This window comes from Oreochromis niloticus, linkage group LG7, assembly GCF_001858045.2.
Source record: "Oreochromis niloticus isolate F11D_XX linkage group LG7, O_niloticus_UMD_NMBU, whole genome shotgun sequence".
Taxonomy (NCBI): domain Eukaryota; kingdom Metazoa; phylum Chordata; class Actinopteri; order Cichliformes; family Cichlidae; genus Oreochromis; species Oreochromis niloticus.
Window position 1 is genome coordinate 33,878,962 of NC_031972.2, and position 27,906 is coordinate 33,906,867.

A 27,906-nucleotide genomic window follows, 5' to 3' on the forward strand; every position below is an offset into this window, starting at 1 on the left:
TAATTCAAAAGGTCTCTCGATGTGTTTACAAATCACTACAGAATCCCAGGCATGTTTACAGATGTCTGCAGAATTCCAGGTGTATCTATATCGCTACAAAAAATTCACTTTTCATTGTACATCTATAGAACTACACAGAGATAAAGTATTGCTCACTGTAAACATGACCACACCTGATCCTTTGTCTCTTCTTTTGGACTGTTATGCCCTTCTTGGTCATCTGTTTTTCTGCCTCTGTACTCTTTCCATGGGCTTTCATTAAAGTTGATGAAATGTCTCTCTATCCAGCGACCCTTTCCTCTGTTTTTCTCTGTATGAGATCCACATCTGACCCTTATCTCCCCTCCACCGCCTCTCCCTTCCTCTCTTAAATCTCAATCAAAGACAACAAGTTAAAAATAACCTCGTTTTGAGTTTCGCCACAAAAACATCCAGCACTGAAGGTTAAGAAACTTGGTGAGCCAAGTTTTCTCCACTGCTGGTTTTTCCTGTGACTATCATCACATCATGAGGGTAGAAACGTTTTATGAGAGTTATAAAGGATTTATGTCAGCTGCAGGCTGCTGGGTGTGCAGAGAAGGGCCAGCTGTTTAATTCATAAGATGAAACTTGGCTCTGAGTTGGATGTGTTTCATTTATCTCACTTCTGCAGCTCATCGTCTGCAGGGACAGCTAATGAGTCTCTCTCTCTTTCATGCACTCACACATATAGTAAAGACATGGGTTTAAGCCATCAAACAGTATATCAATCAATAAATAAACAAATATAAGCACACCAAAGGCTATGGAGTTACATGTTAGCAGAGTCCTCTGAATTAATATTTCAGGACTTCACATCCAGATTGAAGTCCAATTATTAGAAAGCGCCTCTTCTAAATCAAAAACACAACTACACTGGCTTCACTAGCATCAGCTCAAACACGCCTGAAAGAGAAATTGCAAACAAAACAACAAAAAATGAGATTAAAGACATCTCCGTTTGCTTGCTTTAGCCCCTTCTTCAGTGTTTAAAAGCCAGATATATCAGCTTTTTAAAAAGTTTGATTTTCCCAGTCATGAGTTTGACTTGGATATTGATCAAGCTGCAGCCTCCAGCACTGAAAAATGAGGCCAGTGTGGAAGTGCCAAAACCTTCCACAGTTTCTCTAGTGGCCACTCGAACTGGCTCCAAAAGAGAGCGAAAGCAAACATGTTTACAACCTGCTACAATCTTCATATTACTCACCAGTTCAAACAGTAACAGGACTTAAACCTCTGCATGACTAGGTATATGTCTACTTTGATAGGTGGGCCATTACAGTAACCTTAATATTATGTACTGTTATTACTTCTCAAGCTTGCTCCTACAATGGTTGCTACCGCTGCTTCCACTGAAGTTAAGAATTTCAGCTACAGCTACTAATGCTAATACTTAAAATGCCAAATCAGCTACTATTGCTGTTGGACACATATGCTCCATCTAGTGATACAGCATAACATACTGCTAATATAAGCCTTATATTCTGCACTGGCATGTTATTATATATTCATCAAATCTCCTGCCTTAGGTCTCTGTAAACACAGATTACAAGGATTGTTATCGGCGCCTGGTGAGTCATCCTACCTGTCAGGGATCGAGTGACGGCGCTCTCGTACAGAGGGACTCCCTCCCCGGCATTATTGAAAGCCTTCAGGGAAATCACATAGTGCGAGCTTGGCTCTGAGGAGAAGAAAGATGGAGAGAGAGTGAATCATTTTAGATGGCATCCACCACAGTACATTATCATGTTAAGATGCAACTGATTGCTTGCTGTCTTCTATGTGTTTCAGTAGTGTCTACTTAAAGGAAGCATTATTAAAAGTAAGTGGGGAAAGGTCAAGCCTAGTTTGACAGAACTGACTCGACATGAGCATAAGTCTTCCGCTAAATCCTGCTCAGTGACTGTAACTTTTCTCTAGTTTGACAGTAAACACAGAAAGCTGTGCTTCTCCAACAAAATGCAGGACTTTTCTCGAATCAAGTTTGTCACATGAAATCTGCAAATTTTACAGGATTTTTAAAATGAGGTGTTACAGGGGGACTGCCATGTTTTTAGCTGGTATAACTCAAAAGCACAAGATTCAGTAAAGAGGTGATGACACATTTGGGCCTAACCTGGAATACTTTAGGCATGCAGTCAGAAGTGTCCTACTGTTCACATGTGGTTTAAATGTCATAAGCTGGCTTTGACTAGTTTAAGCAAAGTGTTTTGTGGAACAGATGTGGTCCAAATGCCTAATCTGGCCCATATAAGGGTCTGTGGCTGAATTAAGGAAGCAACAATCAAGGCCAAGTGGGTCATGTAGGTCAAACATTCCTTTCTATTTGGGCCACAAAGTCAACTATAACCACAATCTAAGCGGTGCATCTGCAAGCAAATTGGCAACCCACTTCTGACTTTGTCATGTGTTTTGTGATGATTGATCCCAGGACTGCCCAGTTTTGGGGTTTTGCTGGTCATGCTTGCTCTCCAGCTTTCCACATATGCACATGAAAGGCTGGAGAGCTCTCAGAAGAAAGCCGTGCTGCCAAATATAAATTACTGCTGGCGTAAATATCAATCTCCCAGTGACAGTAGCCCTAACTAAATTATGTTTTATTGAGCTGAGTAGCAGAAGTAAAGAAAATCGTCACACACATCCTTTGTTGTAAATTTTCAAAAGACTTACGGAATTGTAGGCAGTGGACCAAACCACCATGAGGAATATGAGGGGGATTCAGTTTTTAGAACTAAAAATGTATTGTTATGAAGTCATAATTAGCTGTCAGAGCTTTCACTACATATCATTTTATTTTTTAGATTATTTTGTTCTATTTTTCCCACATATTTTCTGCCCACAGTTCCACTGATGTGACAACACAATTTTGGCAGGGTTAGTGGGGGTGGCGTTCAAATTTCTGAAGGGGTTGGAGCACTCAAAGCCACCTGCTTAGCCACACCCTTGCCGCAGACATCTGTGCTCATCATCATGCAGCGGCTCATCCTGCCACGGCCGGTCACGCGCGATGATGCTGCATGTTCTCGCCATGTTGCGCCAAACCTTCGCAGCAGTTAGGCAAACACGGCGGCTCTGCTCCCCAGACGCCTCGCCGCATGAATTAATGATTGCTATGAATTATAAATACCGTGTACATATGTGCACTCACTCCCACGTGTGCATGCAACACAACGGCCCGATTTTATTTTTTCCATCACTCCTCCATTATGAGACCTGAGATGGGAATTCTCAGCCGCATATAAAATTGCACCCAATTTGTTATTGTCTTCTTTGGCATGCAAATTGGTTGTTGCGCTCACTGGGGAGGATGTTTTCTCTTTTTCAACCTTTCACAATTAGATTTCCACCTCAAGCAGCTTTCTTATTAAATTCTTTTAAATTATTGATCGTAATTAAATGGGGGATTTCATCATCATAATGAATTAATGGAAGAGGCAAACGCTGTGTCAATATTGGCACGCTGTCAGCAGGAGCAGCTGGATTTATGAAGGATGAACTTATTAAGTAGGTGCTGTTGATAAGCATGCTGGAAATGCCATGACATGATGAATTATTTTGGCGCTGATAAGAGGAAGGACAAGAAATGAAAAAGGTTCTGACAGTGATGGAAACTATTGGTGATTAATATTCTGCTTATGACTGCAGGTGTTTCTGGCTATGAGGCCTGGTGTTGCATCAGGTGTCCTACAGCTCTGCCAGTTTGCCCTTTAGCCAGACACTGAGTAGATCCAGAATATCCTAAATTCACAGTAAGGCAGTCAGCTGCTAAAGGATGAACAGTTTGCTGAAATAAGTAAAAATCTGTCCGCATTAGTTATTGTACACAGTCTCAGTATCATAAATATCCCAAACTTTTTCCCCAAACTGTGATACTTCGTCCTAATGGCCTTTTTCCACTGAATGCATCATTCATCATGTAAAATCACAGTCAAATAAGAGCCATTACATCAAGACGGTTCCCACTGGACGGGGATAATCTCATACTCTAAGATGTCCTCTTTGGATGCAAGGTTGAATTTTAACAAACTTTGACTTTAGTAAAAGGGTGAATAGCCTATAAAAATGAGCAACTTGTGACACAAGAGTGCCTCTACAGTAAAAATAAGCCAAGCAGCCTCTCAGGATGAACAAAAAAAAACCCAACCCAAAACAAGATGGAATGCCAAAAACTGCAGTTCCGCTAATGACCAGTTGGTGGTGGTTATCTTCTGGCTCGTTTTGATAACCACAGACTCCTGTGTTAAAATGTCCAACTTTACAGCAGAAATGAACATGTATACAGCCTTTTACTCATGACAGTTTTGGTTTTTATGGATAATTTCAGCCTTCATAACAACTGCACAGGGATGAAGTTTTATATTACTCATCCATCTGGATACAGGAGTTAGGAACTTAGTGACTTTGATTGACCGGTCCCAGCACAGAGAGCTACAGACAGTCCAATCTGCTGGACCTCCCCTTACTAATCTGAGGCAGTGAAATGGACCTCTCAATCACCTTTGCAGTCCTGTTGTGAGGTGCAGACTGTCCAAGACGTTTGTGCTTCTTTTTTGGTGAGTGATAATAATGCATTTATTGGTCAGTAACAATTATACATATTATTATTTAAGTATATAAGTATTTTAATAATTAATAAAATCAAAATGAGGAAGTTAACGTGAACAAACCCAACAGAGTTAAATGTACCCAGTGTATGTCAGTGTTTGGGACAAAAATTGGGGTATGTAAAATTTTACAGTTTATATATTTATACTCATACTTTATCAGTATTCATGATTTATCAGCATATGTCCTTGTTTTTTTTCAGTACATTGAGCTGTATTGAAAATGCTGGAAAAATTATGTTGATCCATAAGAAATGGCGACCTGTTTTGGCCTCAAATATTAAACCTGTTCACTGCTTGCAGTAAATTAGACTTTGAAAGCATAGCTCTCAGTTGGAAGTCCTATTTTGTCTCCTTTTGTTGGCACTAGCTGGCGGGTAATGTAGGCTGAACGTGTCCTGGATGAAAATGGTATCCATTTTCTTAGTGAACTATAGGTGAAGCCACTCCGGCCACTTTCATACCTAGGTTTTCAATGGAGTAGTATCTCTGCTTGCTGTCCACTCTGACCGTCTCAGCGTAGGGACTGCCTACTCCGTAGCCAATAATGTAACCCCTGACCAGGATGTTAGGGCTGAGCGGTGGAGTCCAGGACATGATGATGCTGTTGGGAAGCGGCCTGACGTGCAGGGAGCTCGGCTGGTCGGGCACCTGACTCTCTGCAAAACAAACCAACAATAAAATGTCAAACACAAAGACGATGACAGCACTGTGGTTTGGGGACATCAGTATTTCTGTACAGCACTGACCTCTACCACCGCCAGTAGTCTTAAAGCTAACCCTGTTAGTGCTCACAGAGGCAGGTACTTAGAGCAGCTGTGGGTAACAAATGCTAACCCTGTTACCCCTAAAAAGACCTGACACTTAGTGTTATTCCTCGGGAACAGATTAGATGAGATTAGAGCACTCTCGGTCCTCGGGGGGAGATGCTTCATATCACTTTATTGAGTGATAATCCATCGAAATAAGATTTGGGTCTCCCTCTGTCCCGGCCCGGAAACACAGTTAGCATGGATGTGTTTGTTGTTTTTATCTCTGCAGCATCCTGCTGACCAGAACATCCTGGTGCTGAGCTGGTTATCGTTTTTTAAATTATTCTGCTAAGAGTTATAGGGTCGAAAATCCCCAGAGCTGCTAGCCAGTTTGTTTCTGCTTATTGTTTTTGCTTCTGTCTATAGCCTCATGATGGCTTTGTAACTCTCGATAACGTAGCTGTAGGCAGATATGAAGACAGTTTTAATGCTTATGAATATACAGTAACCATTATAACTGAGTTATCAGTTTAAAGAATACCTTTTATACTTATGTCCTATCAAAATATACATTCTGGGCCTGAAATGTGTCTCAGATAGTTATTAACCTGAGGGGATGCACCAAGGCCCAGTATAAGATAATAGGGGTCATACAAAGCTGTTCTAGTACTTTAGTCCATGAATAAAAATATAGAACAGGAAATGAGGAGAACAGGCTAACTTTAAAGCACTAAATCCTCCACTTATGTCTTTGCTGAGGGTCTTATAGAGTAGCTGCTAACAAAATCTGTTCAGTACTACATTATCGTTGTTTTGAATGCTAGATAGCAGTCCAAATGGAAGGCTGGGTGACCGTTACATAATTCAGAAGAAAGCAGAGGGAGAAAGAGATGTTTTGTACTTGGACAAATAAAAAAAAGCTCCCAAATGACATTTTTTCTCCTGCTGTTTTGTGGCCAGAACTTCAACACATTGTTTATCTACCCTCATATGCAATTGTACAAATCCTTTACGTTGTTTATGTACTGCTTATTCATCAGCATTTAAGCTGAAATGAAGCGCATCCTTCTGTTTTCGATATACTTACACATAGACGACAGCCTTTCCTTTTCTTCCCACTTTATTCCATCTCCCCTCCCTTCCCTCCCTCTTGAGCTAAACCTTCCATCAATCCACCTGACACCCTTCTTTAACTGGTTAAATATTTATGCGAGTGTTGGAGCAGTGGAGGTATTTACATCCTGTTATACAGATCACCGCTGTCACACGCACATGCACACAAAAACAAACGTGCTCTATCACTCTCTGTTTTTACCATCCAGGTCATTCTCTGGCGTCTCAGCGGTGTACCAATCGCTGGCCGGGCCTGTCCCATTTGCTGTCATTGCTGCTACCTGGAAACTGTACTGACTGCCCTTCTCTAGACCTGGAAAGAGAAAAAAAGAAAGCATGTCATTATACCTTCATCGTTTTCCTGTTGTACGGCTGTAAAAACACAGGTTTGCTGCTTATAACTGTTTCACAATCAGCACGGTGTCACAGTCATAAATGGTCATATATGGACCCAGTGCCACTCCAGGACTGAAAAATGAAATACAAAGAAATGCAATTCCTCAAATGGCCACTTGAGGCTCACTGTCATATCAGCTGTGTGGTGAGTGTTTTTTTAATTGATTAACTCTAATATTTGGATTTTTATAAAGTATTAAAGTTTGCAACTGAAACTTTACATAAATGGAGTTACCTGTCAGCACAGGTAACTGTAGCAGAGAGCTGTGTGCTAGTCTTCACCTACGCTAATTCAAAACACTGAAAGGCTCCTCTGGACTGCACTTCTGATTTTGGTGCCTTTTTAGTAACATTTCTAATGGACCTGGCTGACAGACCCGAAGTCTTAGATAGGCTTTCTAGCTCGATTGGCCACTACCCAAGTTTATTTTATGATTCAAGAGTTTTTCATTCATTTGAGCCAACATTTCAATTTACGACTGGACAGTGACGTCACCCTTATTCTTAAAATTCAGTTGCTCCTAACCAGCTAGTTCTGCTCCTTCCTGTGTCAAGTTTTGCTACTGGCAGATTGGCCAGGTTGTAGTCTTGGGAGATCTTCCAAATGTGGTCCTGGTAATGGTCCTGTTAGTGACGGTCTCCCAAGTGGACCATTTACCTTGCTGTTGTTGGCTCACAGCCATAATATTGCACTTGCCCTTCATCCACTGTAGCTACTATAAAGACAGCAAGCTCTTTCCTCTCCTTTCTGGTAGCCTTTGGATCATCTTTTTGGCACTGTAACCCACCCTAGGCCGCCTGTGTTGGATTGTGTAAGACCAACAGTTTCCTGGTGCTTCAGGCAATTTAAGGCCTTGTCTACCATTTGAGTTGCTCTCCACTTGCATCCTGTGCGAGCTTTGAGATTGGCAGCTGGAATAGCTGGGTCTGCTGAGTCTCTCAGCTTTAAAAGGAGCCTTACCTTCTCAATTTTGTAGCCCATGCTAATTAACTTAAGTGGGAGCTGGTGTTACCGTTACTGCTGCAGTAAGGAGGAATTGAGCAAGGCTACAAAAAAGTACAACAAATTAAAAGCTACCAGAAAAGCGATTAAACGTGTGGTGCTGTCAGATTGTATGATTGGACCACTTAAGCCATCTAGCCTGATATCAGACCTCTCAGAGTGTTGCAGTCCATTAAGGAGCCGAGTTCAGAAGTGTTAAATAACTGTGACAATGACGTCCAGTACACACATAGCCACGTAAACCTAGCATGTCATGCGGTCCACAACTATGCAGACATTTGAGAGCACAGCACTCTGAAGAATATTTAATAATTCTCATTGAAAAAAGGAAATAGAATTTTTTTTTTACCTTGAAATTCCCATCCCACTGCTTGTTCCACTAAGTGGGATAAGCAGTTGAGAAAATGCATGGTTGGATTTGGGGCTTAGGTAATACGTGTCATTACATAAATGGAGTAAAATAAAGTTTTAATGATAGCGTTAAGTATGTTTATTTAACTGCAGTTCTTTTCACCTCCTCTGAGAAGCTGGGTTTTTTTATTCAAGAAATCATTTTATTCATTTAAATTTGTCTTTTTATTATCAGACAATAAAAAGGAGTGATTACTGCTGACGGCCGGGCTTTCAGCAGGCGGATCAGATTCCAAACACGCACACACACAAAAGCAGAGCTGCCACTGGGGAATGAATTCTGATGCGGACAGACAGATGAAGATAACCATCAGTGGAAAATAATGAAAAGGAAGATCAGTTTCATTCAAATCCTGCAAACCTCAAATTGAAATAATAGCTGGTGGCAGTTTGAATGCAGACACACAATCACACACACAGACCCAGACTTTTAATGCAGCTGTTTTTCACCAAAGTAAAGAAATAAATTGACAGTTCCACAGACATATTAAAGCACACACACATATCTTTAGAATTTACGTCTTCTTTGTCTCTATCTGAAGATTTACGCATGCCGACTGTCAGACTCGCATCACGTTCAGTGAAAACAATCTTCTGTGCTTTCATTAAATCCCCATATATATATATAAAAGCACAGTCTGGCTGCAGTCAGGCAGATTTGTACAGCAGTTTTTGTGTAGTTTGGGCCAAACAAGCAGAGTCATTGTAAGAACAAAGAGTCCAGCTTTAAAAGATTTATTTGGGAGAGAAAATGAGGGCAAATACTAAAGGATGAGTCTGGTGATATATTGTAGTCTCTGAGAGATAACAGCCCCCTGATGAGACTGAATTGATCTTACTAACAAGTACTGTGTGCATGAAAAAACCAAGATATTTCTTTCTTCTGTGCTAAATTCCCCAACAAATGCTCCTGCTTGAAGAATGTTTTATAAAGCCAACAGCAGATACATCTTTAACCGTTTCTCTTCTTCAGACTAAATCAAATCATATGCCAGTTTGAAGAGACTTACCAGTGAACAGGTACCAGAAGTTGTTGGGTTCGATGGCTTCCTGGTCTCCACGTCGGCCCGTCTTCCTGTATTTGATCTTGTAAGCTGTGATGATCCCATTCTGGGCACTGCGTGGAGGAGGCTGCCAGGATACTTTGATGCTCTAGAAAGAAAAAAAAACAATAGAAAAAAGTAAACAAAGGTGCCAAACATCATGTGACTGGTGATGAGGTTCATAGAGAAAGAGGTGTGACTCATTTGGGATATGACAGTTTCACTTCGATTTTTATTGTCTTGCAAATGTCTTTCGTGGTTGTCCTGACCCTGGTTCTACCAGAGGTTTCGTCCTGCTAAAAGAGAGTTTTTCTTCCACCTATGGACAAATGATTATTCAAAGGTGGTTGTTTGATTCTTTCTGGTTGTTGACGGTTTCTCTCTATTATCGTAGGGTCTTTACCTTACAATATAAAGCACCTTGGTGCTATATAAATAAAATTGAATTGAATTGGTTCTCTTTGTGTCCTTTGTGGGTCTCTCTATCATGTCTTGGACTTCTTTGTGGTCATTCTGAGTCTTTTTGAGGCCATTTTGCACGTCTTTGCAGTTGTTTTCCATTGTCATGACCCTGACTCATTGAGAAGGACAAAACATGGAGATCACACAGGAGAAAATGACATAAATCAAACAAGACCAAACAACTCCATGAGAGCAGGAGGCAAGACAGCGCAAGAGACACTTATTGCTATGGTGACTGATGCTAAGTGAGCCACTCCCCTAACTCATGTAGCTACAAAAACCTGGCAATGGATCTAGAGTCCTAGGGCTGATCATACTTTGTTTCAGTTATTTAGGTAGTATATTTATATATTTTGTATTATATATTGTTTCTGTTTCTTTAAAATTCTTCTGCATCCCACTGTATCTTTTTAGATTTCTTTATTATCGTTACGTATCACTTTGTGAGCATGTTGGGCTCATTGGTAGTTGCTTTTCATCTCATGATTTGGGTTATTGTGTAGTCCATGTAAGAGTTTGAAATCATTTTTGCATCTCACTTTCTGTGTCTTTGTTGTTCACTTCTGGTGCAGTAGTTTCGTCTCTATGTGGTTTGATTTACAGCTTTTATGGGCAGTTTGGGTCATTTAATGTAGATTTAAAATCTCTTAATTTTGGGTAATAATTCAGAATCATTTCTAACTACCAACATAAAATTTAGTCCAAAAATTATAGACCTATTAACAGAGCGATAATGTGACTTTCAGTTTAATAGCCCATGTCCGAATTAACTTTTAAAATTTGAATTAAAAAAAGAACATTAAAGACTCATTTTTTCAGTTTTAACCCTCACCAGCTCATATGTAGTATTCATTATCTAGAGGCATACCAAAGTTGACGTGACAGTATGATCTTTACATTGATACCATGGTTGTGATATGCTCCACAGATTTGGGAATTACAAAGTGTTTTTTATCCTGTATGTATGGGCAAAAAAAATATTAAATAACCCTGAGGGTGGAACTTCAACTGCATGCTGTCAAAATATATCACAAACACATAAATACTGCATAATGTCTGAAAGTATTGGTGTTTTCATCGCAGGAGAGTGTGAAAAGGGTCTGCATGCAAATCTGATCAGCAATCAACAGAGAAGCTCATCTGGCTTCTGTTGTGTTTCTATTTCAATTTGCACGTGTATGAGTGTGTATCTGTGTGTGTTTGGGTGTGTGTCGCATGAATTTTAATTGCTTTATTTGCATGTTAACAACCCACCTCTGACACACACAAACAGACACACACACGCGTATGCACACACAACAGATGTTTGCCTGGCCCCCAGTGTGCTCTGCTCTGTGAGGCAGCTGCCATCAACCAGCCTGCTGATATACTCAGTGTGACCCAAAATGTGTGTGTGTGTGTCAGGTGGGCTGAACATTAATGAATGAAGATTAATGAATTAGAATAGAAAAATCCTCTCTGTGTCTCCATTGCTTTTTTCTCTCATCATATAAATCTCTTTCAGACGTTCACCTGATAGGTGTGGGTGTAACTGATAATAATAGAAATCCCAACTTAGTTAAACTGGAGGATATTTAGAAATTTCAGGTTAACATGAGGAAATGATGTGTATTGGATAAATTAATCCCCCATGGCTTGTTTTTGACATCATTACCCTCAGTCAGAATTACAGGTCATGTGACTTTTAATTAAATTCACCTACCGTAGAGATCAGACACAGCAAATATACTGCTTAGTAGTTTAGCAACTTTAGCCTGCGTATAAAGATAATTTATCCTCACTACAAATGCGTATCTAAAATATCCCAAATTAGAACATGTTTTTGCTTCGTTCTTTTAGTTTATTGAGCATACAAGATGTGATCAAACCTCAGTTATATGCACTGAATATTAAATCTACCACAAAATAAAGTGCAAAACTTTAAGGGGTCTGAAATGACTATGTGCAGAAACACAAACATCTAGAAATTCTGTACTAACCTCAGACTATATCTTTTTCTTGTTACGCGTTATTCATCTATGTTATTTCTCTTTCATGGTATTGTTAGAGTGGCATTTGTTGATTATGAGCTTGACCATACAAAACCGGCCTGGCTGAATTTCATTAAACTTCGTGAAGAAGTGGAAACATCCCTACACTTTGGTGTGTACTACATTGCAGATGTAGTACAACAACAACGGGTGTGGGAATGGCGGACGTGGTATAGCCTGCCTAATATGAGAAGTTCTATTCAGATGTGTAGAAGGGTATTAGCTGAGACATTGGCTGAAAGAGGTGGCAATAAAATAATGTGATTAGATGATCGCACTACAGAGCCCAGGTGCTTCAGTAAAACTGCAAAGCTTTAGTAAATTATGCAACTTTTTATATGTTAGTCTTTTAAAAGATGTATATGTCCATTAGGACCCGACATGCTTGGGACGGGGTGCTGCATAGGGCTCGTGCATGTTGTTCATGAAGTCACACCTTAAAGTGCTTTTTAAATGTTATTGAATTAAATGTGATTTTTGATGTGACATTTTTGATACATGTTGGAAGCTCTGTCATGGTTTTGAGTTTTTATTCATTTTGTAAAAGATGGACTGTTAATTCTCATCAGTTTTACCTCAGTGTTGCATCTCACCAGTTAATTATTCTTCCCAGTTTCCAGTATGATCTTTTGGTCTTTTTGAAGCCTTTGCCTTTTGCTTTCCACTCGCCTAAACTGACCGGACGCGTGTGTATCACCAGTGCTTAAAGTTAAAGTTTCAAATCATTCTCATGGTGTGGTGCATTTGGGTCTTTGGTTCTTTATCCAGCCAATCTGGAACCAACATCTTTTGTTGGATGGATTGTCATATGACAACATGTCAACACGCATTCACATGTTGTCATATTAACACATATTTAAAAAGACACAGAGCGATGGTGTGTGGATCCCTGCTTCAGCTGCGGTGAAGTCATTGGGCCAACAAGCAGTTTAAATATTCAGCCAGTGTTACTGTGAGGATGGCCGCAGAGGAATTCATTAACATTTAGCTGCACCTGTTCCCTCTGCTGCTCCTCATCCAGCTAATTGATTATAGCAGAACTGATTATGAGAGGAAAGAGAGGGAGGAGGGGGAAGAGAGGAGAGGCAGAAGGATGGAGGGGGCTGGGGATAGGGACAAACTGAATATATGTGAGAGTCGGCCAAATTCCTCCATACACACTCTTTCTCGCTCTCTTTCACTCTCTCACTCTCTCTGGTCGGGCATCTCCACGCGCTTCATTAACTAATTAGCCACTTTGACAGGACACAGTTGGATGTGAGGTCTCCATGGAAACAGTTCAGAAGTTAAATTCATGTTGCAACAACTCCCATGGGAACAAAAAGAGGGAAACCGTGAAGGAGGACAATACTGCTAGCATACCTACTCTCCATCTGGAGAGCAGTGCTCCTCTTCCTCCTTAACTGCTCATTTTTTTCATTTTAGGCTCTTTCACTAAATATACCACTGCCCCTGTAACTTTAAATGCAATCAAGACCTACTGCAGGTACTAAGGCTGATCCCACTCCACAATCTAGGATTTGTCCTCTAAGGAACCAAGGTCAGATTTCACAGTCACTCGGGTGGACAGATGAACTCACATGTTGTACGACACCAGTGACTCTGCAGTGAACCTGAACACAGTTTTGCAGTTTTGCTCACCAGCCAATGGCAGGCACTGTTTGAACCGGCATGGACAAATCGTCCAAAAACAAAACATATGGATATAATTTCTGTATCCATAAATTTTTAATAGGGATTTATATGAAGTAAAATCATAATGTTCCTTGACTCTATAAAAACCCTACCCTATAAAAATAAAAAAAACATTCCCTCATGTTCAGTGGCATCATATCATTAACGTCTGCAATGCTTTCGGCTGCATGGAAATATCGTTTTGACAAATTGCACTTGTGTCTCATTGACACAAGCAGGATCTCCATCAGTGTGTCACCAGACTGACCTATCTGGAACAAAAGAAATCTTTCCTCTGTTCTCCCTCAGATTCCTTTAAAAGCTACAGTCAAACTTTAACAATGAAAGTCTTGATGATAAATTAATGGCACACAAAGGTGAAAAAAGACAAGCACAATCCTTCGCGACTGCTCAGCCATAGTCGGACACCCAGTTCTCATGAAATACTTCTCACAAAATTTATCAGTTTGAAACAGAAGTTCATGATTTCTTGTTTTATTGATGCACGCTATCATCAGTGTGCTTTTAGTCTGAACACTCTCATTCTTCATTATGTATGTTCTGAAAACATGCCTCTAAAATAGCCATCCATCCATCCAGGTGGTAGGAGAATAAGCAGGTATGTATCAAACATTTGTATTTGTATCCCACTGTAACTTTACTGCATAAAGAGCTAACATGTCCAAAATGTCAGGAGTAGTTAGTTATTACAAGAAGTGTTTGTGAACTAAAAATCAACAATGTGGGATACTGTTTGTCCGTGATTTGGAGAGCCCAGCGCTGCTCCCGACGCAGGGAAAACTAATTTTGCAGGGGAGACCTACCTTGGCACTTGTGCAGGTGAAGCCAAAGGAAAGATATGCTTTTATTTTCTAGTCTTTGGCTTGGAAGGAAGTTGGTTTGGAAACATATTTGGCGATGCTTCATCTCCTGCTTTGCGTTTGTGTGGGAGCCCCGTCAAAAACCTGTCCATAATGCTAGCAGTGTCCAAGCTTTCTTTCTCTTTTTTTTTTTCTTTTCATGCTGCGCCCCCCCTGCAATGGCTCTGCGCTTCCCCTAGGGGGTGGGCCCCACACTTTGGGAACCTCTGTCCTAAGGGATCCCAAGGCATTTTGAACCAGATGAGATATAGAATCCTTGTGGCAAGCCGTGGGTTTGCTCTGGGCTCTCCTTCAAATTTTCATAGCCATAAAATCTCCAAGAAGAGACACCCAGGAGGCTTGATCAGTTGCACCAGCCACCTCGTCTGGCTCTTTTCAATGCAAAGGAGGTAGCCTATCTCTAAGACTGACCTCTGCCTCCCTAGAAAGAAAACTCGTTCTGGCCATTTGTATTCACAACTTTATTCTTTCTGTCACCAACCAGAGTGCATGACTATAGTTCAGCGAATGTACAACGACTGGTAAATCAAAAACCTTATTGCTCAGCTCACTCTTCCCCAAAATAGCCTGCTATAACACCAGCATTACTATGGATACTGCATAAAACTGCCAGTTCGTCTCACACTCCACCTTCCCACTTTTTATGAATAAGATCCAGAGATAGTTAAACTCCTTCGCTTGGGGTAACAAAATAATGTCAAAAATCACAATCATCAGAAAGAACTGCCTCACAAATCCAACCACCAGCGTATACTCAACTAATTGCTGAGACCCATACATCTCCATAACACAGTTTCCTGATTTTCTGCTGCCTTTATTTTCAGATTTGTGCAGCTAAAGAAAGTCTCATTTATTACTGTCAGATGTACATTGTATATAATTGGTAGAAATCATGTCTCTCAACCAAAGTGTGCTGTGTCCATTCATTTATTGAGTTTCATGCCTTAAATGTCAGTGAATGAACTAAATGGGATCCATGGAACAATTAAGCTCATATCAGAAGTATTTTCTTTAGAGGTGAATTGGCCTACGGCTGTATTGAAACACTGGATGATTTCATTCTATTTTATCCTAGTCTGACTGGAGCAGAAAATGTCAGGAACAGAAACCCCTCCTGCAGCTGCTTTATATTCAGAGGTAGATGACATTGTAAAGCAGTAGGGCAAGCGAAGGCACGGCCTCATTCACAGCCTTTAAACAGGCAGAGCGCTTCCGTCTCTTTTAATTTTCCCTCAGAGGACACCAGGAAAATATACGGAGGTCCGCAGAAAGCTGATGAAGATAACGCTGATAATAATACAGATAATAATCAGACAGCCCTGATAATCAAAGCAAGGGCGCACACATCTTGCAGAAATTTAATGAAGATAACCAAAGACATACCAACCCTGCTCTGGTGTCTCGTGCTTCACGTAAATTCTTCTATGTGCAACACAGGCTTCAAAGCTTATTAAGTTCTCTGATGAACCAGGAAAGTGTTTAATCAATCAATCAATCAATCAATCAATCAATCAATCAATCAATCAATCTTTATTTATAAAGCACTTTTCATACAGAAATGTAGCACAAAGTGCTTTACATGGTTAAAAGCAGCCCACCCCACCCCACCCCGCCCTCCAACTCACTCCCCACACTCTCATTAACATAAACGATCATGGGTGCATACACACACATTCTTCTAGGTAAAACCTAAATTATTAATATAAATAGAATAACAGGATAGAATAAATAAGCATAAAATAAATAAACGTTAGGTAAAAGCTAAATTAAAAAGGTGGGTCTTGAGCCTGTTCTTAAAAACATGTATGTTCTCTGCGGCCCTGAGCTCCTCCGGCAGGCTGTTCCACAGATGAGGACCATACCACTGAAAAGCTGCCTCTCCGTGAGTATGTGTCCTGACTTTAGGAACAATCAAAAGGCCAGTACCAGAGGACCTCAGGGTCCGCGAGGGTTCATATGGTAAAAGCAAATCTGAGAGATAAGAAGGCCCAAGACCATTAAGACATTTAAAAACCAATAAAATAACTTTAAAATCGATCCTGAAACACACGGGGAGCCAATGCAGCGATTCTAAAACCGGTGTAATGTGAGCCCGCCCTCTGGTCTTCGTCAGAACACGAGCTGCAGAGTGTTGTAAAAGTTGTAAGGGTAAAATGTTCTTTTTGGGGAGACCAGAGAGCAGGGCATTACAGTAATCAATGCGACTGGTAATAAAAGCATGCATCAACATCTCCGTGTTGGCCCGAGAGAGAATACGGTGGACTCTGGCTATGTTTTTTAGATGATAAAATCCAATTTTGGTTACATGTTTAATATGTGGGATAAAACCAAGCTCAGATTCGAAAATAACACCCAGGTTTTTCACTTGTAGCGAAGGACATAGTGAAAATGCCTGTAATTTAGACAAGAGTTTCTCTCTCTGAGCTTCAGGACCGATGATTAAAATTTCAGTTTTGTCCTGGTTAAGCTGTAAAAAGTTTTCTGCCATCCAAGATCTTATATCTAAAATACAGTTAAAAAGGGCATCCATTGGTCTGGTGTCATCAGGAGACACGGAGATGTACAGCTGAGTGTCATCAGCGTAACTGTGGAAGTTCACTCCATGCCTCCTGATGACACCGCCAAGAGGGAGCATATACAAATTAAAAAGTACAGGGCCTAAAACTGACCCTAAAACTGAGCCAAGACAAAGTTCAGACATACTCTTCACACCAGGCAGGATATTCTGAAAACAGCCATTTAGTGCCAAACCCTTGATTCAAGCTGCTCTATCTGGCAATCCAAGTCGAGGGAGTAGTCTGCTTAACAGTGGGGCTGCTGAGAGTCCGGCCACACTGGGAACTTGGATGAAAATGGATGGATGAGCATCACCACCAAAGACAAAACACAATAACCACAACAAATTTTGAGCAGCAGAAAACCAACAGAACTGCAAAGAAAACAAACTGAAAAATACAAAAAGGTCATCCTTTTATTTTTTAAGCTACATACATTTCTTGTTTTTTAAGAAATATGGGTTTATATGAAATCACACTAATGCAAGTGTGTCCTATATTATCCATCTTCTTTACTGCTTGTGAAACATATGACCCCCAAAGAGCCTGCCCCACCTGACACAGGGAAACAGGTGGGGTGCACTCTAAAGAGAACACTGACCCATTACAGAGCCAAGACAAAGAGACTGACAACCAAACACTGTCACCCACATCAATTCAGAATCATCTGTAAAGCTAACAAGTATGCCTTTGGACTGTAGGAAGAAACAGGACCCACACAAGGTCAGGAAGTACATGCATACCTCATACATAAGATTCCCAAGCAACCGGCAGATTTGAACCCAGAACTTTCTTCCTTTGAGGCAACAATTCTTCCATCTGGTCACCATCTAACATTTCACATCTTGTCCATTTTGCCCGAATTTTGACACCTCAGTATACTTCAATAGAGACAATTGTTTGATGACAACCATTAAAATAGTTTCCATGTTTTTACCTGGATGATGCTCGCCCAGTCATGTATTCTAGAAAAATGTGAAATATGACAGAAATTACTAGCTTCAGAAAAGCCTCGAGGGTTACTAGTCAGTTTTCAAGGGGTAAAGAGTTTAAAAAGTCCCAAATGAAAAATAGTGGTAAAGAGTCTGGTGTAAATGTGAGAGGGAATTGTTGTCTGTGTCTCTGTGTTGGCCCTGTGATTGACTGACAACCTGTCCCTTGTCTCTCACCCAATGACTGCTGAGACAGGCTTCAGCCCTCCGCAAGTGGTTAAGAAACCTGATGGATGGATTAAAAGTCAGGTGATATTCACAGTGGCAAAGTCCCAATTCCTGCAGTAATTTATACTTGGCAATATCTGTTGCTGTTGATATCAGCTGATCTGCTGGGATTATAGCTGAGCTTGGCTTCGTGGCCTGCCTAAACTAATGCCGCATTCGATTCTGTCGCTTTAAATGATGATCACTTCCTCTTACAAACCTCTTGTATCTTCTCTGGCTCTGTAAACCAGTGCAGGTATTTAGAAACTCCAGTGCTGCTGATTCAGGACATGCAGTCGCACTGGTCCATTTAATTTATGGGTACACTCGGTGTTATTGTATTTGGAGCTGTACTTCGACTGTTTGTGCTGCTGAGCAATTTGTGCGATCGATGTATGAAAAAGCTTTGAAGAACAACAAAATGTTCAAGTGAACCTGGAATTAATTCAGTGGGCTTCTCCTCTCTTTCTATATGCTGAGCTGCAGTGTGAGTACCGCATACAGAATGGCTCATCCGCCCTGTGACCTCCACACACACACACACACACACACACACACACACACACACACACACACACACACACACACACACACACACAAAGGACCAGGTGGGTAAACACTCCCTGAATTCAATCTGTGATTGTTTGTTTATGTCCTCTGGGTGAGAGCTGCAATCACATTGACTGTGTGCCAGTGTGTGTGTCTGTAGGTGTGTGTGCGCGCTTGTGTTTAAATGCCCTCTGGGTAAAAGGAGCAATCACATGGAGGGCAAAATGTCTCTATTTGGTCTGCAACAAAACATGCAATGCCATGCTGCACTGTTCAGTGTGTGTGTTCAGAAAACTAACAGCTGTTAGGGTTTATACCAAAAATACACTTGGTATATGTGTGTGTGTGTATGAGGAGTTGGTCATTTGCATATAGAGAATATTAATAGAAAGGACCCATCCTGTTTATTTTCAGCTCTGTATTTTTATTCCTGGGCTCTGCTAGAGTAGCTCTGCGTGATTCACAGTTTAAAAACCCTCATTTATCTAATACTGGCCGTCTGCGCAAACCCACAATTCATCCTGTATGAAATAAGCCCTTTAAGCGGCTCCTTCCTTAAAGCTAAGTTTCTGCTTGTTGGCTGTCACTCATGAACAACAGTTTTGAACAGCAGGTGGACGGGGCGTTTTTCTGCCTAGCATGAAATGCGAACATATCCCCTCCCTATGATATCATACAGATCCAAGAGTAAAAAAAAGTATTATAAGGATTATATGTACTCACATATCTATAGATGTACACTTATCTCTAAAGAGGATATTCATATAAAACAGGCACCGTTTCTCTGTTTTTCATTGGTAAAGATTATTTAAATGCCTGGCATTCACGCTGTCGATGCAGAATCACCAAACAACCTAACAAGCATGTATTTGGAGTGAGTGGAAACCATCATATGCATTATAAGAAACTGTTCTTCCAGCCTGATTCTTTATACCAGATGTTCCCAGACACCCACTGCCTGACACTCACCGGTGCTGTTACTCATCTCCAATCGTGGAGTTTTGTGTGGAGTCGTCGTGGTAACAGGATGATTACAGCCTCAGAAACAAAGCGAAAACCATAATCATCAGTTTGCTGTCATTCATCAGGTCCCGTGCGTCCTTCCCTCCAAATCACCATCATTGTAACATCACCTGACGCTCCACCCACCTCATCAGGATAATATCAGAGTGGTAAACAGTTCCACTCTGATTGGACCAGGGAGGGTCCTGTGACCTCATAGTTTCATGTCCTCAATTATCTAACCTGAATCCAGTTTATTGTTTTGTTGTTCGTCACAACTGTCCTACGAGGTTAGGAGGATTCCTAATGAGCATTTCAAAACCCACCCTGGAGATGAATGTTGATCAGATTAGATCAATCACTGCAGGAGTCTTGGTCATGGTGGCCCATCACTAACTACATTCTAACCAGTGTTGGGGAGTAATGGAATACAAGTACCGTACGTATTTAAAATCCAAAATATGAGTAACTGTATTCTGTTACAGTTACCTTTTTAAAAGGTGGTATTCAGAATACAGTTACTTTCTTGAATATAAATGGATTACACAGTGGTATTTAACTGTTTCATATGTTAGGGTATGCTCTCTCTATTTTTGGTAATTCCACGCTCGTCAAAACACAAACAAAACACGCATTAAGAGGCTCTAATGCCTGTGTCTCAATCTCGCAGCCCGCACAATGACGTGAAGAAATATTTGTAAAAAGTATTATTCAAAAAATGATTTAACATGAAGGCAATAGGCAGAGTGTTACAGGCAAAGCATGTATGAAGCATGTAAATATAATAATAAACACTGCAGCCAAAAAGAGTGCCTGACGAGCCCAGTTATAAGTAAGCTATTAAGACTCGACCGTACACTGTGTTCGTGCTTTCTTCCAAAACAATAAGTTCCATTGGAGCAGCCTTTCAATGCCTCTCTCTGTCTCTTGCTAGCAAAGTTGACCCAGACAACAAAGTAAAGCTAGTTTTCGGCTACGAGCCCGACGTATTACCCAGAGGTCCCTTTACTACAGTTCGGAGATTTTATACGCACAGAATAGTTTTCTATATGAGATCGCTGCAAAACATGCAGCCTTACCTAATGTCCACCTACTGTTACTCATTTTATATTAAGATTTAAAAATCTAGTCGGTATTGGTATGGTATCACACAGCAATAGCACATTCATGTAGTTGTAAAAAGCATGATAATATATTAAGTAATCCAAAGTATACAGAATACGTTACTCTCATTGAGTAATATAACGGAATACGTTACAGAATACATTTTGGGGCATGTATTCAGTATTCTGTAGTGGAATACATTTTAAAAGTAACCTTCCCAACACTGATTGTAACACACATCCACAAGACTAAACACAACAAGACTGCATAATTATCTCTGTCAGTTTTTAGGCTTTTATTATGCAAACGCTTTGTTCTATTTGGTGATTGATTTTTAGTGTATATTTACTGTTGATTTAGTGACTCTTATGTATGATTGATATTTTGTATAAGCTGTACAGCACTGTGGTCAACTGAGGTTATTTAAAATGTGCTACAGAAATAAAGTTTGACTGACTTGACAACACTTCTAAATAAATTATGTGAAATTAAAGATCTACAATCCTATTAGTCTTTGTGTTCACCAAAGAAAAAATAGAGAATTACATATTAAATTGTACAACTGCTTGCTGTTAGTACTTTTTTCTAACGTACTGTTAACAGGAGTTTGTGACTGGGGGAACGACTCAAAGCTAAATAAGTAAATGAGCAGATAAAGGTTTTCCAATAAATCAATAAAACCATAACTAGAATTTGTCTTTTTACCTTCTGGATGATTGATTAAAGTTCTCTATGTGAATAAGAAATGACTTAAATATAGTACAATGGCAATGGAAAAAAGTGTGTGTGCAATTGTATTTGTACAGAAGCTGTGGGAACATATTTCTGTTGACACAATGAGTGATATTTGAATTTAATAGTGAGGATATAGTGTACCGGCAGGGTGAGGGTTGAGTTTTGTCACCAGGAAATGAATTTAAGTCAGTGTGTCTAAATTCAAAATGGTGGAAAGTTTTAAAATTTGAGCTTCTTTGTAAAGGTCACGGTCAGCAGTACTTCATGGATCAAAACGTTCCTGAAATAACTCCAAAGTGTATGATGTCACGATGTCAAAAACAAAATTCAGTTAAACCACTGCATCAAAGGCCCCGAAGGATATTTTCCCCTGGCAACAACAGTCAAGAGTTAAGTTTGAGACGAGGTCTGATATGTAAATTATTTTAATTAACTGAATCATTCTACGTGGTCTTTTGTATTTCAGTTTGAAGGAGAACTTTTATACTTGTTATGGTCAAAAAAGGAACTGCTGTGATTTTCCATTACAGACCTCCTCCAGATTTAAGGTTTAAAAGCAATTTTGAATTGTGCCTGAAACCCAGCTGCTCTGACAAGAGCCAAACGTTGTTGAAGTTGACTAAAAAAAAAAGGTAAAAAAAAAATGAAATAGAGACACCACGAGGAGCTATGCCATCCATAATATATAGAGAACTGTGCAAAAGCTTTAAGCACTATTGTTTCAATTCTATCACACAGTGTCATCAGGGAGGCATCTGACTCATAAAGAAGTATCTTTTGAAACAACAACAGATGGTGTGATCCCAGCAGAGGCATGATCTAAAGAGTCTGGAATTGCATGAAAACACAGAAGGCATTGTTTTCTGTAGTAACATATTGGTACAATAGCTGTCTTTGGGGGGGGAACTTGATTGAAATAATAATCAATTCTTTGAAAAAAAAACCAATCACAGACATCTAATTGAAACCTAATCTCAGGGTATTAATGTAACAACAACTGTGTGGGTTTCAGTCACATAGTCTTTTCATGCTACATGTGCTGCTGCTAACTTAGTTCCTGCTAGCGCCACCTTTGTGGGTGGGTGAAGGTGGAGACTGGGGTGCTGGCACCTATCCTAGCTGCCATAGCGCAATAGTCGAGGTACACCCTGGACATGTCAGTATATCACAGGGCTAACACAAGACTATTCACATTCACACCTACAGCCACTCCACATAAAATCACCCTATATAGGTTAGCCCTTCAGCTTAACACCAATCATCTTTGGACTGTGGGAGTAAGCAGGAGGACCAAGTGCTGCAGATATCAGGAGAACCTGCAGAAAGGCCCCAACCAGCCAGTGGATATGAAGCCAGGAACTTTTTTCTATGAGGTTTTGGTGCCAATTACTCCACCACTATGCTGCCATTCATGGATGGCACAGTTAAGAACTTAAATAGAAAAATTTCATGTTCAGGGATTTACTAGAATGAATATGATTCTCTCTCTTGTATCTGTCTTCTTACATTCTTACTTTTGTTACCATCACAAACCGTCTTAGATAAGAAAAGCTTTTTTCCATCATCCACTTGTGGTCTGCTGGCATTTCTGAACTACAATTCTAGAATACAAGCCGAACGAAGTCTTTGTTAATTTTTCTCTATTTATTAAAATCTGTATCTGTGGTGAATGTGTTTTTCTCTTTCCCAGTGAACAAAGCTTGATCTTCTGATTCTTCTCACTTTTGTCTGCCTGCTTTAGAAATTTCAGTTAAGCCATTATTTGCTATAAAAAAGACTTTTTTGTTCGGAATAACTATTTAACTTCTGACACTTTTGCTTCTGATATCAGAATTGAGCTTAATCAGCCATTTGAGGTGTGAACAAAAAGTTTCAGGAACACCCACAAGAAACAAACAAGCCTTAACATAATGTGGACAGTCATTTTCTCAGACATGTCTTTTGAATTTCTTTTCCAACCACTTAAACTTAGCCATCACAACTTTCGCCATCACCACAGACTTATGAGATAAAATCGACCAGGATTTCTTGGTTAACATATTCAGTGGTAATTTAGTGCTGGGTCTCTGGCTAATGCCACAGCCTCACTAGGGAAGACAGCTATCCTCAGGCAAAAAAAATTGTTGTGACCATACGCAATGCTTTTGCGTTCTCTAGTGTTCTTTAAAGACAGAAACCAAGACTGTGACCACTTGCAGTCAGTTGCTATTGTCAAATCAGTTTTATTGCATTTTTGCAGTTTTGGCATTCATGTACAATCTGATAAATCTATAAAAATTACAAATCTGCTTCCATCTGTTGCAAGTCTTTTGCAGTCTCTAGAAACAGAAACAATTTAACTGCAAAATAACACCTTGCTTCTATGTAGGAATATATCCAGAAGGCAAACAGCTGAGTCAAGTCGCTCATCAGTAGACTGACGCAGACTGAGTGAAACATGTTGACAATCTGCCTTTATTTAGAAATTACAGAGTAATTTTTTGCAAAGCTGTTCAGACACAACGGGCCTCCCTTGCAGCTTTTTGCAATCAGTCACCATATTTTTCCTAGTTGTGAGGAGGTTGCAGTGCTATTTACACAATGTGAGACCCAGCCACAAGACCACACAGTTTTTAGCAGTTGAAGCGTCCACAGTTTCTAAATCTGAAAGCAGTCCGTCACAATCTTTGCTCACCACCCAATAACCATTCTGTTTGATTCCCTGCAACTCTGTCGACTTCTTGAAAACTGAAAATTAAGCTGAAGAATCACTATTTTTGACACACTGGAGGAGACCCAGCACCGATCATAGAGGCACGGGGACAAAGGAACCAAGTAAGAGGACTTCCAGGGAGAAATTTAAAAGCAGCAGTTGTGCTGAAAACAGTCCAGATGTAATGAGAAAATGATCATGAATGAGATATCTGCCATATTTTAATGTGAGAAGAGTTTGGGATTTAAGCTCATTCTCAGAACTTTTTCATCACATTTCACATTTCTAACATTAACACAGTAATAGCTGCAGGCTGATTTAGTAGAACAAGCCTCTGATGAGTCAATCAAATCCAGACGAGTATCACCTGAAGCATTAATACAAAGATATGACTACAACAAATCTGTCCTTTAGTACAAAGATGTAAAGGTTGCCACGGCCATTGATTTGCCTCAGTCTAAATACCATAAATATTTCTCATTGACTTCACATGACAGATTCTTTTGTTTTTAAATGTTTCTGAATCTTAAGATTTTTACTGATTATTTCCAGGTTTTTGTGGAAATATGACAGATTTTTAGACTTTTGGATAAATCCGTGTGTGACCACATTTAAGAGTTTATATAAGAATACATGTGGAAGGAAATCAAGAGGCCTTATGCAACTCCCCAACGAGGATGTTAACATTCTTGTCTTGTCAACTGTCAAAATTAAGAAGTGAAATTTCATAAATAACTCTGAAAAACCCAATTTCATGCACTAAAAAGTTAAATTAACATCTTGTATTGAGCTCAGATGGACTCCTCACTGCTATTTCCTTTAATTAATATTTAGACAAGTCTCCAAAGTCTCCAGACTAACATCTGATTCCTGTGGAGACTCACTAGGAGGTTAAACTGCTTCAGCAGGAACCTTTTTTGAGGAAATTTTGGACCAACAGAGGAGCTAAAAGTTTGTAGTATGAGCTGATTCTTACCGAAATCCACTCCTGATCCTCAGTCTGACAGCCATGCATATACACAGAGTGACCCTAGATGGACTCTCCAGAGAATTCTGGGTAAAAGCCCCACAGCCTGACATACTGTAAACTCTGTGCTGTGTGTTCAGCCAAGCATTCAACAACACACACTCACAGTAACGCTCCACTGACTGGAGGAAAGTTGAGGAAATGTCAGATTTGTCTGAAAAGTTGGTTTGACAGCAGAAACTTGACAAGAGCGGAAAGATTCACATTTTTTTCCTTCAGCAACAAGCTGCAGAGAAACTGACTGAGGCAGGACTCACATACACACAGACACACTCTGGATAGCTGTTTGTGTGTGTATGTTTGTGAGACACACAATTAAGACGTGATTTGGTCACTGCAGAAGTTTATAATTTATATTAAGTTTTTAAATATTTCACTGTGAAACACATTTCTGTTGATGCTTATTTATGATCAACCAAATACAGCTTAAAGTAGTTAACATGTTTTTGTTGCATCAGGATCATTAAAGCTCACATTTCTTTACTTTGAAGTGGATCTGTTCTGCTCCCCTTCCATTTTTTATTCTTCACCTCTTCTAGCGTGACTATCTTTGTGTCATTCACTGTTTAAGATAATCATTATTTGTCTTACACTGGACTCTTTTCTCTTGCTCTTTTGGCCAGCTTTCTTCAGGCTGATATCTCCTCTTTGAGAAGACATATGAACAGCAGGTGGATGGGACTTTTTGTGTAAGATGACCATATAAGGATATATGTTCTCTGTGACATCATGCTGAGAAAATAATAGAAAAAACTGTCTGTAACGGAATCTTCTGGCTCATCGGGTTTATTCGCACTTGCACTGACCTCATTCTTTGAAACTTTGGCCATGCTTAATATGAACATCCCTAGTGAGGCAGTATATGTGCGACAGAAAATGAGGATAAGCAGAATAAGTCCTTTTTAAGTCACTGGTATACTTCAACTTTCACATCTTTGAGCCTCCTGTGAAAATGATTTGGGCAGGCGGGCTACGGAATAAAGCAAAGCCTGCAAACCAGTTCAGGCAGTCGACTTGAGCAGGTTCTTCATCTACATATGATACTGTCACTTCAGCAAACATCTAATGCAATCATGCAAATTACTGCTGTCACTCCCCACTCCCTGCAGCGCTGTGCTGTGCTGAGCTTGGTGTTTTGATCTTGGGAGTAATGAGGTCAAAGCCAGTATAAGCGCTGTACATTCCCATAGTGAGTGTTAGTTGGCTGATTGAATTAAAACGTCCACTGCAAAATACACCAATCAGCTGCATTAAAACCACTGACAGGTGAAGCTGCAATCATCTAGTTGCAATCCAGCTTTCTCCTGGGAGACCTATGAACCTGTGAATCGTGTGGACATTTTTTGACCCATGTAAACTACAGACCAAACATCACCTGTGCAGCAGCACTCTGATTACCAGCACAAAGCTCTCCAGTACACTCCAGTAAATGGGTTGTTTTTATTTTAGCACATGCTAAATTGCTAAATTGCAAAATTACCAGAAAATAGAAGATGACACATTCAAATTATTCTTTTAAAACCAGTTAGTTTCATGAACAATCACATAGTGTGTGCTGCAATTCAAAGAATCAACGTGTTTCCCTTCCTTCTGTAAAAACGCTAACATACACCCTCTGCTAACGGGGTGTGTTGTCAAAGTGTGTAGCAATCATGTAGCTATAATTTTGAGAAAATCAAAGGTTTATTTATTCAAATAATTAAAATGTGTTTGGTATATACTGACTGATCTTTTAAATAACTTTCTATATTTTTAATGTTGTTATTTTATTCCAGACTTTTAAATCTCAGTGGTTTTTTATGTATTGTCTGTTTATATAAGTTTGCTTGATGGTTGCATAATCTCTGCTAAATGTAAAAAATGTGAAAGATAAAGAAATCCTTGATCCTTAATAAAGGCAGCATTGATGCACCTTGGATTTCTGTTATTATTTAGAGAAATCAAACAGCTCTTATAAAAGCTACTGTACAGACACTGCAGTCGCTTCACTGAGTTTCCTTTCAAAGTTTGGCCACAACCCTGATCTCAGTATCATGAAGGAAGACACACAGAGAAAGTGCCGAAATCTACAGAAACAAACTGTGCACACAGTTAGTCACCAACTGCATGGATGCTTTTTCTCATGTCATCAAGCTGAAAAAAAGAAAAATCTGACTTTGAAAGAATATTGGGGTGCCTGAGGATACGCACTTCACTATGTTGACAATATAAATTTGATGTCCTCACTGGTGGTGCTGACTGATGATCATCTTACATAACTTTCACCAAATTCATAATGTCTGCTGCATGGAGAACATCTTTTTAGAGGACAATCAGCTTAAGCAGATCTTTTTGATTGCCTCTGATGTGTCTGAAATTTGTAATGTTTACCAGAGAGTCAGCATTTGGTAGCAAAAACATTTTCAACTAACCCAGAGACTCTTACTTGAAATGTGACTTTTCTTTTCTCTTCAGTACCACTGTTGCTTCCAGTGATACTGTTAGAACAAGCGATAACAGTAATAGTAATCTCTAATTATCTTGCCCTTATGTAAAATGTTTTTTGTTCTTCTCTTTGTCTGAGTGCAAGTTGAGGTCAGGGTGTAGCTCCAGTATGTTTGGCATTCATCTTTCAACAACAGACAACCACATTGCTCTTTGTTAGACATGTATCCTG

General features: G+C 39.9%; 1 protein-coding gene across 2 annotated transcripts in view; it reads right to left on the minus strand.

The window, feature by feature from the left end:
- Positions 1–27,906, minus strand: part of dcc (DCC netrin 1 receptor) — a 324,319-nt gene that overhangs the window by 86,513 nt on the left and 209,900 nt on the right. For both annotated transcript variants that reach the window (XM_025909079.1, XM_019361335.2), the window contains exons 13-16: positions 9,308–9,449; positions 6,690–6,800; positions 5,087–5,281; positions 1,604–1,699 (exon numbers count right to left, since the gene is read on the minus strand). In XM_025909079.1, coding sequence (XP_025764864.1) covers positions 1,604–1,699; positions 5,087–5,281; positions 6,690–6,800; positions 9,308–9,449 — 544 coding nt within the window. The remainder of the gene's footprint in view (positions 1–1,603; positions 1,700–5,086; positions 5,282–6,689; positions 6,801–9,307; positions 9,450–27,906) is intronic.